The sequence below is a fragment of the Chionomys nivalis genome, chromosome 9, assembly GCF_950005125.1.
Source record: "Chionomys nivalis chromosome 9, mChiNiv1.1, whole genome shotgun sequence".
NCBI lineage: Eukaryota > Metazoa > Chordata > Mammalia > Rodentia > Cricetidae > Chionomys > Chionomys nivalis.
In genome coordinates, this window is record NC_080094.1 from 44,745,687 (window position 1) to 44,758,874 (window position 13,188).

The following is a 13,188-nucleotide window of genomic DNA, read 5'->3' on the forward strand; positions in this document are numbered from 1 at the left end:
AAAGCTGTTTTAAAGTAGAGAAAATGTAGAAAGGGGAAATCTTCTAGCTAACCTGGAATTCTAATCCGATGTCAGAATTAGAGTACCAGAGCAGACATTATAACACATCATATGGCAATGCAGTTCTTTGGAGAAACCATAGGACTTCAGAGATGAAACCGAGAAAACTCATTTCTCGATATCCCCCGTTCGTCCCTTGAGTGGAGTGTGACATGCAGGAATAGCTTTGAAACCAAAGGAGAGTGCATTCTCAATGGCCAGTCTTTGCTCTTGCTCTTCTTTCAGCATCTTATTTAACTCACTCACTTCTTGGTTAGTGCTGCAGAGCTGCTGCTGGACTTCAGACAATCTGGAGGGTGAAAGGCAGGCAAAGGGCATCACTGGATGTAGGACACGATCTCGAATACGTTGTCACAAGGCTGGAAGCATTTTCCCAAACGGGAAAACTAAACTAACATAGAAGTCCAGCTACAGAACAATTAAAGCGGGAAATACCTATGGGGCGATGCGAGCCTGCAGGAGCAGCTGTAACTCCAGCATTTGTAGTGCTGCATGTGTGCACTTGTGTTACAAGCATTGTTCACGTCCTGCACAACATCTGTCAGGTACTGTCGCATTCAATCTTTACTGGCTCAGTGACGCTAGTCAGATACTAGGACACACTAAGAGCATATGGTGAACTCTACTCCACCAAGATTCAACCCAATTTCGTTAAAATAGCATTCACTGGCCATAAACAACAATAGGTTTCATTAGTTTTCATAATGTAGATAATATATTTTCATCACATTCACCCATCACCCTCTCTTGTCTACCACCCAATTTCTTCGCACACAGTGTATGATGGAGGGTGAATCATGCTCCTATACCTTGGCTGTGGCTCCCCTGTGGCCTCTGGATCTCTTTTTCTCTTTCCATTTATTTCCTGGGGCGCTCCTGGAATATCTACATTTGGTGGCCCCTAGAAAAAACAACAGTGGAGCGGCTGTGATGGAAGCTCTTCAGACACCATGTGTGTGCAAATTGGAGCCTTCCACTGTGTAGGAAAGCCAAGTTTGATGACAGCGACAGCATGTCTGTTTCTCTTAAAACCAGAAACATATGGGGGATGTGCAGTAATGATGGTGATTTTTACACACAGATACTACAAAGAGGAACAGTCATCCTTTTCTATGGGAATAAAAATCTATTTTAAGAATGGCTCAAAACTTCTCAAACACAGATCTGAAATACACACTAATCAATCTCTTTCATTCTGGAGTGAAGACATGGCTGGCTGTTTTCAAGCTCTCAGTGGTGGTCAGGTGAAAGGCGCCTAGGGTTCCTTCTTCCTGCAAGGCTGCCACTTGTCTCCTCAAGCTCTCAATCTGTGTAGACAAGCCTCGTTTCTCCCCTTGGAGGGCATCTGAGGACCGTTGTAGGCTTTGCCTAGCTTCTTCCGACCCCTTCAGCTTCTCTTCTAGTTTTCCATATTTATTTTCCAGCTCCTTAGTTTGCTGTAGCTGAGCCTCAAGGAGTTGCTTTTGCTGACAGTTCTTTATGGATATCACTTCGTTCAGGTCTTGCCTGTACTGGATGAGGTCGGCATCCAGCTTGGCATTCTTGGAATTGAGATCATCCATATGATTTCTCAGTCCTCGAATTTCTCCCTTCAGTTTATTATTCTCAGCAGCAGCTTCTTGGATGAGTTGGTCTTTTTCTAAGATTATAGAGAGATGTCGATCTTCCAGCTGCTGGTGGTCACTTATGATGCGGTCTCGGTCATCCTGGAGCGAGGACATGGACTTAACAAAGGAATCCAGCTGAGCCGTCTGCTTGAGGTTCTCCTTCTTGATGTTTTCCAGTGTTTCCATGAGCTGATTGGTTTTCTCAACAGCCTTCTTGTTTTCCTCTTCTAAGGCGACATTCTCCTCTTCCTTCTGGGACAAGAGATTTTCTAGTTTTTTGATTTCTCTATTGTGTTGCTGGTGCAGTTCAGCAACAGCTGCCTGGATCGCCTCCTCCTTGCCAGAAAGCAGGCTTATAACCTTCTGCTCCTTCACACTGATTTCGTCCTGCAACTGACCAGTCAGCTCACTGGAGGTCCTTAGGTCTGTCTTGAGTTGTTCATAATTGAATTTACAGTTCTGGATATCAGCTTCTTGCTGTTTTATAATTTCTTCCAAATTTTCCTTATTGTTTTTACATTTTTCCAACGATTCATTTAAGTCAGTTGACTGGTCTTTGAGACTCTTAAGTTCTGACCCCAGTTTAGCTAATTCATTCATAAATTGTGATGCAGTTGCCGAGTCTCTTCTAATTGGGACATAAGCTCTTTGTTTTCCCCCTGCAGGGTATCACAAACTTCCTGTTGATGTTGGAGCTCTGTCTGGGCCTTGGACTCCCAGATTTTGTTGTCATGTTCAAGTCTATGAGAAGGGGTTGGGGGAGAGAAGGAGGGAGAAAGAGGAGGAGAGAGCTAAGTATATGACATACAGCTAATTGATCTACAAATCAGTCAACATTCATTATTGAAGGTTTTAATAGAGATCTTAGTTCTCTGCATCCACGATCCCCCACACAGAAAGACAGCATCCAGCTACATGGCAGAGATTTGAATCATGAAGCTGCGATCAGTTTGAGACACTGAGAAGGAACTCAGCCCCCGCCCCACTGTTTTGTTCTGCCTTGCTCCAGACAAGTCAATGGCTGGCTTCTCTACAGCTGCAAGCCTGGCAAAGGCAGCAGTGAGGAAACAAAAGGGGAGGAGTCCTGAGGGCGGGGCGCTGTCAGTTCCTGTGTGAGGATGGTATTTCTACCTGGCATACAGGGCGGAGCTGATGCCAGCTGTGGTGGAGAGGGCAAGGCCACGTAGGACGGCAAAGCAGTCCTTTGGGAGTAAGCTGCTGGAAATCTCGACAGCAGGCAGGTTGTTAAGAATCCAGATATAAAAATGAAGAGAAACTTAGGTCATCTCAACAGAGATATGGGGGGGGGAACATATCAGTGGTTTTATATTAATAATTTTATGCTAATACAAATTATAACAAGTCACAAAATTGATAAAAATGTCAGACCGGAAAGAAGATATACATTCTAAGGGAATTTAAAACATAAATTGCTTCTGTAATTCTAATTAAATCAAAACAGCTTAAAGACTTTGCCTTCACAATTATCTCTGGAGGGAAAAAAGGCTTATGCTCATTTGGCATTTGGCGATACCTATCTTCATTCTTCTGCACGGGTGGTCATTTGCTGCAGCCGATCCTTTAGAACCATGCAATTCTCCTCCTTTAGTCTGATCTCTTCTTCTTTGGTTTGAATGGCATCACCAAACTTCTGCTCCCATTTCTTGGCCTCCTCGATCACCCTGTCACGGTCATCCTGGAGGGATGACATGCTCTTAGTGAAGGCTGCAAGCTGAGCCACAGTGCTGGCCAGGCTCTCCTGCAGCTGTTTCATTGCTTTGTCTTTCTGGGACAGGGTGACATGGATCTCTGCAAGCGTGTCTTCCATGTGGGCCTTTTCTCCCTGCAAAGCATCCAGTTTCTCTTGCGTGTTCTTCTTCTCGTCTAGGTGTTTTTCTTCCGCTTGCTCCGGTCTTCGTGCCAGATCTTCATCTTTCTGTTTCATCTGGCTTTTGACGGCTTCTTTGTTTGACTGAAGTTCCTTTTTCAGACGGAGATTGTCTGCTAGCACTCTCGCGGCTTCGCTTTGCGTGTCATCTAGCAGTACCTTGAAGCTAGATAGTTCCTCTTGGGCCTTTTCACGATGTTCAACTGCTTGTGTCAGATTTCCTTTGGTCACGTCCAGATCCTTTTGGGATTCAGTCCGAACAAACTCTAAGGCCTTAACCGTCTTCTCCAGAGTGCTGATCCTCTCCTGGTACCTAATGCAGTCCCTCTGCAGCTGCTTCACCTCGAGCTGTTTTTCTTTCAGCAGCTCCTGGAGCTCCTTTGCATGGCTTTGATTGCCAGGTCCTTTCTGGGCACCTTGAATCTTCTCTAAATACTCCTTCCGCATTTCTGACTCCCTGTCACTCTGTTTCTCCATCTCTAACTCAGCGATTCTTCCCTTGAGTTGGCAAAGCTGCTGGAGGTGGCCACTGATGTCATTGTGGAAGCCCAAAGTCTCACTAGTGCCAGGCTTGGCGCTGTTTGCTGAAAGAAGACAGTCCGAATCTTCACGTTTAACGCTCACACTCTGAGTATCTTGCTCTTGCGATTTGCCCGCCAGAGCTTGTGTTTCTTCTTCAGTGATGACATCCTTTTGTTGATGGAATTTCTCAGTGGCCTCTAGGCTAGTTTGTTTCAGTGCACTCTCTTCCCCTTGAAGCTTCAGATCTTCTCTCAGAAGGTTTTTCTCTGCCATTAAAGCCTCAAACTCCTTAGAAAGGGTTTTATACTCTAATTTTACCCTTTCTAGTTCCTCCTTCAGGCGGGAATTCGAAGAAAGAAGAGCATCCATGCTTGCCTTGGCTCCTCCTAGAGGTTGAGCCTCTGCTCTAAGCCGGTTGTTCTCTTCCTCCAGCTCCAGGATTTTCTGTTCTTTTGATGTAGCAAACTTCTTCATCTTTTCTTTTCTTTCTTCCATTTCCTGTTTCGCATCCTGCGGCTGCTTTTCTCCCTTTTGTCTGTCTCTGTGCTTCGTAACTTCCCGTGCATTCTTGCTTCTCTTGCCTCACACCTGCCACCACGTGCTGGATCCTCTCTACTTCGTTGCTCGCGTTCTCGTAGGACTGCAGAAGAACTTCATACTCCTTCTGCAGCTCCCTGTGCTTCTCTTGCCACTCGGTGCTCTCTGCAATGTTAGAGCATCTCAGAGATTCAAGTTCCTTCATCGGGTTTTTCTTTTCTTCCCCTCCAGAGCTAGTTTCAGGCTTTAACAAGAGGAGGCTCTGGTTTTCAAGTAAAGACTTGTCTATTTTTACAATGACTTTGTCTCTTTCTCCCTGAAGAAGGCTAACTTTCCTTTGAATTCATCGTTCTCTTTATTTTGAACAGAAACCTGGCTTTCCACATCTGCGAGAGACTTGGTCAGGTGTGCCACAACATCTCTAGCTGAAGACAACTCCTCTTGCAGATTCTTTCGGGAGATGAGAGCCGCCTGCAGTTTCTTCTTTATCAGCTGCTTTGCTTTAGCTTCTTCCTCACCCTCTTCTGACTTCTGTTTCAGCTCACAAAGTTCCAGTTGGAACTGCTTTAGCCTCTCCTCATGCTCCTTAGCCTGCATTTCCAGCTGTGTGTGCAGGGCCCTGATCAAATGCTCCTGCTCCATCATCTCTGCCTGGACTTTGGTTAGGGTCTGTTCTCTCTCACTAAGCTGTCCAGACAGGTAGCTGACCTCTTCTTCCTTCTGCTGCATGTGTTTTTGCAGTTCATCTAGTTCAGGCTGTCATGCTTTCAGATGTTCCAGGCCAGCAAGTTTGAGCTGGCTGCTTTCCAATTCCTGCTGCAGGCTTTCCACGTGGGCCTCGGCTTCATGGGAGGCTGCCTTCAAATTCTGGATTTCTAAACCCTGTTTATGTATCTGCTCTTGTAACAAAAATACTTCTGATTTTTGGGTCAGCTCACTTGTAGAACTAATTTTTGAGGGGTTCTGGTGTTTCCTACTAAGATATGAATCCTTACCATACTTCTAGCTTCTTCTGCCACACCCTCCTAGGCTTGACTTTAATATCCTAGCTACCATACTTTCATCTACCAAGCTTTTCAAGTGACTGCTGGGGTTGCCTTGCCACCTGCACCATTCTGGACCCCACGGATTTTATCCTAATGGAGGCGCCATCATCCTACCTGTGCAGCTTGTGTCTGGATGAGCTGAGTCCTCAAAATGCTAATGAGTTTTTCCTTTTCTTGAAGTTGCTGCGTCGTTAGGACAAATTCCTCCATCTCTGTCGAACTTTTATCCAACTGAAGAGGGAAAATATTTCCTTAAGCAATGGGGTTGGCATTCTTAGTTCTTTTGACTTTCTCATTTGCCTTGAATACCTACCATATTTCCTTCTAATTTCCACTTTAATGCAAAAAGAATTTCATTTGCTAATTTATAAAGCATCATTGAATTGCCATGAACTTATGGAATCTCATCATACACTAAGCACTCGGCTAGCTCACTGTATTTGAAATCTCATCCTAATGATCACACAATCTCGAGGCTCAAATAGGCTCAGAAAGGCATCTCTCAGCTGCTTATTTAAAGATATATATACATATATATATATAGCCACCTAACATAACTATCTTATTGCCTTATACAGTTTATTATAAGAAATCCTGGGGTTTTTGTCTCTTTTGATCTCAGTTGTATCTCCAGGTCCCAGAATAGTATACAGGGGGCACTAAATGTCCCTTGAAGCAATATTATGTGTGATTATCTTTAATTTAAATGCAATATAATAAACTTCAAAACACTGGTTTATACAAGGTGTTTTGGGGGAGGGACAGAGCCAGGATAAGAGGTGACTTTTATCTCTTTGCATACATACCTACATTTAGCCTTAGATCTTTCAGTTTTAAGATTCTCCTTACAGAAGTTATAAAATGATCTCTTGCGTGGGTCCAGACTGGTCATTCCCAGAGAACTGCAGTGAATACACAGGGAGTGGAATGGGGACATGTGGAGGGGGTGGAGCTGAGCTGAGCTCCTTCAAATCATTGAAGGATGGGAATGGTTTAAAACGCAACCCAGCTGCAGCACCCTGACTCTGAGAGATTGACTGGGATGGCAAACGGTAATTTAGGAATTATCCAGCTGTGTGGCACTTGACTTTAATCCCAACACGTGGGAGACAGGCAGGCAGATCTCTGAGTTTGAAACCTGTTTGGTTTATGAATAGAATTCCAGGCCAGTCTGCTGAGTGAGTCAGGCTGTGTCTCCATTGTCTCCCCTCAAAGCAAATGATTAGGAATTGGCACCAAATGGGAGTGAAGACCAGTGGGGTTTCAGCACCATGTGTGGATTGACTGAGATATTTGACAAAGGTTATATGAACTGATAGGCAAGGAACATGTTGCCTATATAATATGGTGTGTCAGTTTATGCAAAGGCATTTCAATATTATTCTGAAACCAAAGAGGTTTATATCACTCTGGTGTCTCTCCGAGAGTGATCATTTTGGGTCCATGATACGGTTTCCTAGGAAAGGCTCTTTCTGGAATCTATATGAAGATAAAAGGAAAGAAACAAAAGTTGTCCTCTGACCTTCACATGTGCTATGGAAGTCATATGCACACATCATACACAATGAGAATCTTTATTTTTAAAAAGAATGACCATTTCCCTTATTCCAAGTATAATGAGGAAAATTGAGTGGAAAAAAGTCCTATCCTGCAGCACACATGTAATATCGGAGAAGGAAGGCTGAGGAGGGAGGGGATTAAAGTGCAGGGGTAGAGATTGTCTGGAGGAGAAATAACAAAGGCAGAAAAACTGTGGAAAGGGGTATGGGCATGGAGATGTTAGGAAGGGGTCAGGAGACAGCTAACTACACTAAGATGCATGGGAAGCCTGATAGAAACCACTACTTTGCAAGCTGACTTTTAAATATATTGGTTTTCTAAAGTGGAGTTTGAACAGAGATACTTTGTGTGGTGGACTATGCTGTTCCCATACCCATGGGTAAACCCCAGTGCTAGGTCTGAGATAGCACTGTGAGTTATTAGCCAAGGAGGGCCCAGAAACCCAGAAAATCCAAGCTACTGCACTTGTGTTTGGTTGTCCACCAGAACTGGATGGTGAAACTGTATCGTAGAACATACACACTTTCATCACAGGACAGAGAAATCAAACTGGGTTTGACCTGGAAAGTGGCTAAAGTCTGCCTTCAGCTACTGGGAGAGAAAAGTTACCATTGGTCTCAGCCTACAGTGGACTCTGCGTGCAACAATACTGGCCTGCCGCATAAGGTGCTCACGGTTGCAACTTGGAATGAATGTTTTGGGAGTTACCAACCCCTATATGGTTGGATATCAGACATGCTCTACAAAAGGGAATTCATGTCTGGTATTGTAAATCTTGTCCAAAAGTCCTTAGCTGGGAAGGTATGTACACTAGGAAGGGACGTCTATTGTTTTGCTGAATGGACATGTTTCCACATTGCCTAAATATGAGCATACCCACTGTTGTTTCTTTTTGCCATGAGCAAAGGTGAATGCAGAAATTCGTAACTAGTCAAAGGACTGAGAATAACAAACCACCAAGTGCTCAGCCTTGAAAAGGACATCAGTCTCACTCCCAACCACCATGGCTTAGAGAACATCACAGAAGAGGAGGCGGGAAGAACTTAAAAACTGGATGTGAAGAAGTGCCTTGAAAAGCTGCTTTCTGGACATGACATGGCTGTTGCATGCATGAATTAACCCACAGCTATGGTAACTTGCATAATATCACTCAAGCTTGTCAATATTCCAGGATGGATGGAGGAGCACGTGAGGTCTCATTCCTAGCTAAATAGCAGCTTGCAGTGAATGCCTGTTGGGAAAGGGAGTCAATATTTTTCAGGGATGTCACTACTAGTAAGTTGTCCGTGATTTGGTAAACACAGTCTCTCACCCATGCACATACAGGCAACCCTAATTGAACTTAGTGGTTTCCTTGTTTGATTTTTAAAGACACCAGGGGGTTGCAGGAGAGTTTTTAGGGGGCCGGGGAGGGGGATAAAAGGTGAGGGTGTTCCTGATCACAATGCATTGCATAATGTAGGAATGAAAGAATAAAAAGTTTTGAAAAGACGGTCTCACTCTTCTGAGTTACTCTTACTCAGTTCCCTTTCCCCTTGACAGTTATTTTCTCAAAGCCTCCTTCATCTTCTTCTGGGCCAAATACAGACATCCCCAAACTTTCCTATGGCCTTGTTTGTCATCCAGATGTATTTCCAGATGTATCTTCAACTTAAAACTTATTCAAATATTTGCCAAATATATAAGTTGCTTGTAAGTATATCACATATATATGTATGCCATATATACCACAAGTATAATCTGTACTAATGAATCATATAATATTATGGATTAGAAAAAGAAGTGGCCAACTAAAGGCCATTTTGTTGAAAACAGTGTAAGAGGTTGGAGACAGCTGAGTCGTTAAGAGCACTTGCTCTTGCAGAGGACCCAATCGGGTTCCGGGTACCACTGTCTGGTGTCTCACAGCCCATGTAACTTGAACTCTTTTCTGACACCCTTTTCTGGAGGTTTTACACACAGTCCTCCACATGGTCATATAGATGCACTCTCATACTCAAAAAAAAAAAAAAAAAAAGAAAAGAAAAAGAAAACAAATAAAAAAACCCAGTAACTGAACTTATTTTCTATCATCACTTCTAAAAGGCAATGTAGCTAAGCACGGTGGCATGTCTCTAGTCCCAGTATTGGGAGGCAGAAGCAGGCAGAACTCTGTGAGTTTAAGCCAACTTGGTCTCTTGGGGTCCAATGTCCCAACAAACTATTTTTCCCTCTCTGGATCGGTGTGGAGGCGCGGGAATAATTGAGACACTGTTCACACAGCAATATCAGAAGGGAGTCCCAAGGTTCATTCAAATCCTGAAGATCACCTGCATTTATTATCCAAACACCTTTTATCCCCCAAGGTAAACTAAGGGGGAACTTCATTAGCATTCTGTTTTGGGGTAGCAGGACTAAAGTCATATCCCCAGCTCTATCACTAGCTTGGAACTGACTCCTCTTCTCAGGCAATCTACATAATTACAAATAAAGGAGCAGCATATCCTGAGCTCCTGAGGCAGCCATTTGTAGATTCTTTAAGCATCTCTGTTGTTATGGTGACTTGAGAGGCTGGCTCCTGATATAATGCAGAAATATGTGGCCTGTACAATATTGCCCCACACCGGTCTAGTGAAGTCAAGGCTAACCAGAGCTACATAGTGAGACCCAGGCTTTAAAAAATGCATTGTGCATACCATAGTAGGCAGTTAACGTAGAGACTCCTAACTGTTTGCAAGATCTTACAGTGACTATGAGCCCTCAGCTGTAGATGGGCTATCTGGGCCATTCTGCCCCCCCCCCCAAGGTTCGGGGAATAAGGGGGAAAAGGGGAAGAAAGAATGTCAAAGCCAGGGGATGGGGATGAATGCTGCCCTCTAAACAGGACATGATTGTCACAGACCCTGTGCAGGACCTGACAAGATCAGTTAAAATTTTCAGGATGGAGTAGGGAGGGGCTCTTAAGGGCCCACCCCGCCCAAGGACCTACTGGTAGTTGATGACTGACACAGGAGGAAAACTCACTTCTCTTTGAGGGGTGGCCATTGGCAGATTCCTCACACACCAATAGATAACCCAAAGTCAAGCACATAAGGACAGCACTAATTGGATACAGTGGATTATTTTTTAAAAAGGGGGGGGCTTAAGGAGAAACAGATATTGGGGAGGTCAGACAGAGGTGGAGGAGGCAGTGGGGAGGCTAGGACTAAATACATTGTATACTTCTATGAATACTTCAGAGAGTAAATCAAAATTCAAAAAAGAACAATAAATAAACCAACTCAAATTATATACTTTCATCTATCTATCTATCTATCATCTATCTATTTAGGATTTTCAAGACAGGGTCTCTCTGTATAACAGCTCTGACTGTCCTGGAACTTGCTTCATAGACCAGGCTGACCTCGAACCCACAGAGATCCGCCCACCTCTGCCTTCCAAGTGCTGGGATTAAAGATGTGCTCCACCACCACCCGGCAGTATGCTGTGTTTGTTTAACTCTGTGAAGCTGTGATTCTTTGCCTATCTAAAACACCCGATGGTCCTAATAAAGAGCTGAATGGCCAATAGCGAGGAAGGAGCAAGGATAGGCAGGGCTGGCAGGCAGAGAGAATAAAGAGAAGGAGAAATCTGGAGGAGGGGAAGGAGGAAAAATGAGAGAACAAGGAAAGGAGGGCACCATGGGCAGCCGCCCAGCCAGCCATGGAATAAGAGTAAAAAGTAAGATACACAGAAGTAAGAAAAGGAAAAAGCCCAGGGCAAAAGGTAGTCAAGATAATTCAATTTAAGAAAAGCTGGCAAGAAACAAGCCAAGTTAAGGTGGGGCATTAATAAGAAAGAATAAGTATCTCTGTGTGATTTATTTGGGAGCTGGGTGGCAGGCCCCCAAAAGACCAAAGAGCAAAAGAGCTAAGACTAAAACAACCAACAACACCATTATTTAGAGGGTCTCTAACATTATCACCTCTCTCCTAGGCCCTGAGGACCTGAACAGTGTCTTAGGGGCTCAGACTGAGCAAGGTGAGGGCCGGTGTGTAAGTGTGTATTTGTGTAAGAGACAAATACTTTCATTAGCCCACCAAAGCCATTTATGATGGGTTAACAATGGCCCCCAATTCTTTGGTGTTGCTACTGTTGGGAGCTTTGGTCTGTTCCTACCCCTTGGATCTGGGTAAAGAATGCAACAGAATCACATTGTCCTGGCCCCAGGGTTCAAGATGCCTTGTCACTTCTCAGAGCTGCAGAACTAATAAACCTGAGGGCTGTGACGGCTCACACCTTTAATCCTGGTGCTGGAGAGGCAGAGGCCAGCCTGGTCTACAGAGCAAGTTCCAGGACAGCTAGGACTGTTACTTAGAGAAACCCTGTCTTGAAAAAACAAATAAATAAATAAAAAGAAAAGAATAAGCCTGAGTTAACCTGCTAGAAAGGCCACAGAGGCTACTGACTCCCTCCAGCCTACACTTGTCAGTTGCTGCATGAATTAAGTTATCCTAGCCCAAGTAGCCCCGGCTTTAGTCCCAGCTGACTGACACCCACAAGTGAGTCAGGTAAGGCAAGCAGAATGCTCAGATGAGCCTAGCCCAAAGGAGAGAGCCCCAGCTCCTGCGAGGTTCAGTCTGGAACTCACTTGATACAAAGCTGAACACATGCACAGTTTCTCCTCGCTCCTGGCTGTGGGATCCGGTTTCACTTTGCTTCCTATTACATGAGACATCTACTTGGGGAGGAAAGGGTTCATTTGCCTTATATTTTGCCCCCACAATCCATTATTAAGGAAGTCAGGGCAGGAACTGCAGTAGAGATCATGGCGGGTGCTGCTTACTGGCTTGATTGCCATGGCTTGCTCAGACTGTTTTCTTATTCACCCAGGACCACCTGTCCAGAGGTGACACTGCCCACACTCCTGGGCCCGCCCATATTAACCACTAATCAATGAAATGCCCCACAGGCCCATCTGATGGAGGTGACCCTCAATAGAGGCTCTCTCTTTCCTGATGACTGTAGCTCATGTCAAGATGACAGCCAGTACGGATTCCTATTGTATTTCAGAAGATAGTTCTGTTCTGGGGGCTAGACTATGGTATGTGCTTAGCCATTCCATTTCCCCGCCATCTTTACTTTATTTGAAGCTAAGAGCCACCATTATAGTTAGCCTAGGACACGAAATGCCAGAGGATCTGTCCAGCCTTCTGAAAGTGGTTTTCCTTTCTGATTTAAATTGGCAGATCCAGCAGACTTGGCTCTTATTCTCCCCAAGCCCCTCATTTCTTCCTTAAACACAGATTCCTGGAGATACAGCAGTTGTCTTCTGATCACAAGGTAAAGAAGCAACAGGAGAAAGGCAAAGTGATTACAGAGAGCAAGGCCTTCCTTGGCTAGGCTGTTGGAGCAACATGATGCTAATTAGCTGTTCCAGAATTCAGGCTATGTGCAAAGAAGCTTCACTTGTTGAAGCCACCATGACAGGTTTTCCTGAACGTCCTCGTCCCTAGTCTGTGTAGTGAGTAATAGGGGACCCTAAAGACAAAAATGGAGGTGATCCTTGTGCTTGGAAATTTAGAACTTGCTGCGTCCCAATCCTAGCTCAGGTGGCACCCAGAGTCAGGCCCCTCCCTGGGTACCAAAGATTCCTGCTACACCTGTCTGGCTTAGCCTGCTGGTGGCTAAGATGTTCTGTCTGGGCTCTGGAAGGTGCTGGCAGCAGGTAACTCAGGAGGCTGCTACCGTAGGCCAAGTGTGGATGCTCCTAGGTGCGACTTCAGGTGTGAGAGGGCGGAGCTGAGGAACTGGATGGGGTGATCTCACTGCAGCTGCTGGCTGGCCAGATGAGTGGTACAGTCACGTAAGGAGCAGTCACCACCCTGACATCTTTGGTTCAGAGTTGGTAGTGGAGTGGGGCACACTCTCCAGTTCCTTCTGAACTACATCTGCGAAGCTCTACACGTTGGCCAGGTCCATCAGCCGCCTGGCAGGATGAATGCACTTA

The 13,188-nt window shown here is 44.8% G+C and overlaps 1 protein-coding gene across 1 annotated transcript; it reads right to left on the reverse strand.

The window, feature by feature from the left end:
- Window positions 1-1,250: 1,250 nt before the first annotated feature.
- On the reverse strand, window positions 1,251-5,870 carry LOC130880979 (golgin subfamily B member 1-like). Its single transcript, XM_057780166.1, is given in 7 exon segments — window positions 1,251-2,269; window positions 2,272-2,420; window positions 3,200-4,604; window positions 4,607-4,642; window positions 4,645-4,941; window positions 4,944-5,577; window positions 5,775-5,870. Coding segments are annotated over 7 exon segments (3,636 nt in total).
- Between the last annotated feature and the right edge of the window lie 7,318 nt (window positions 5,871-13,188).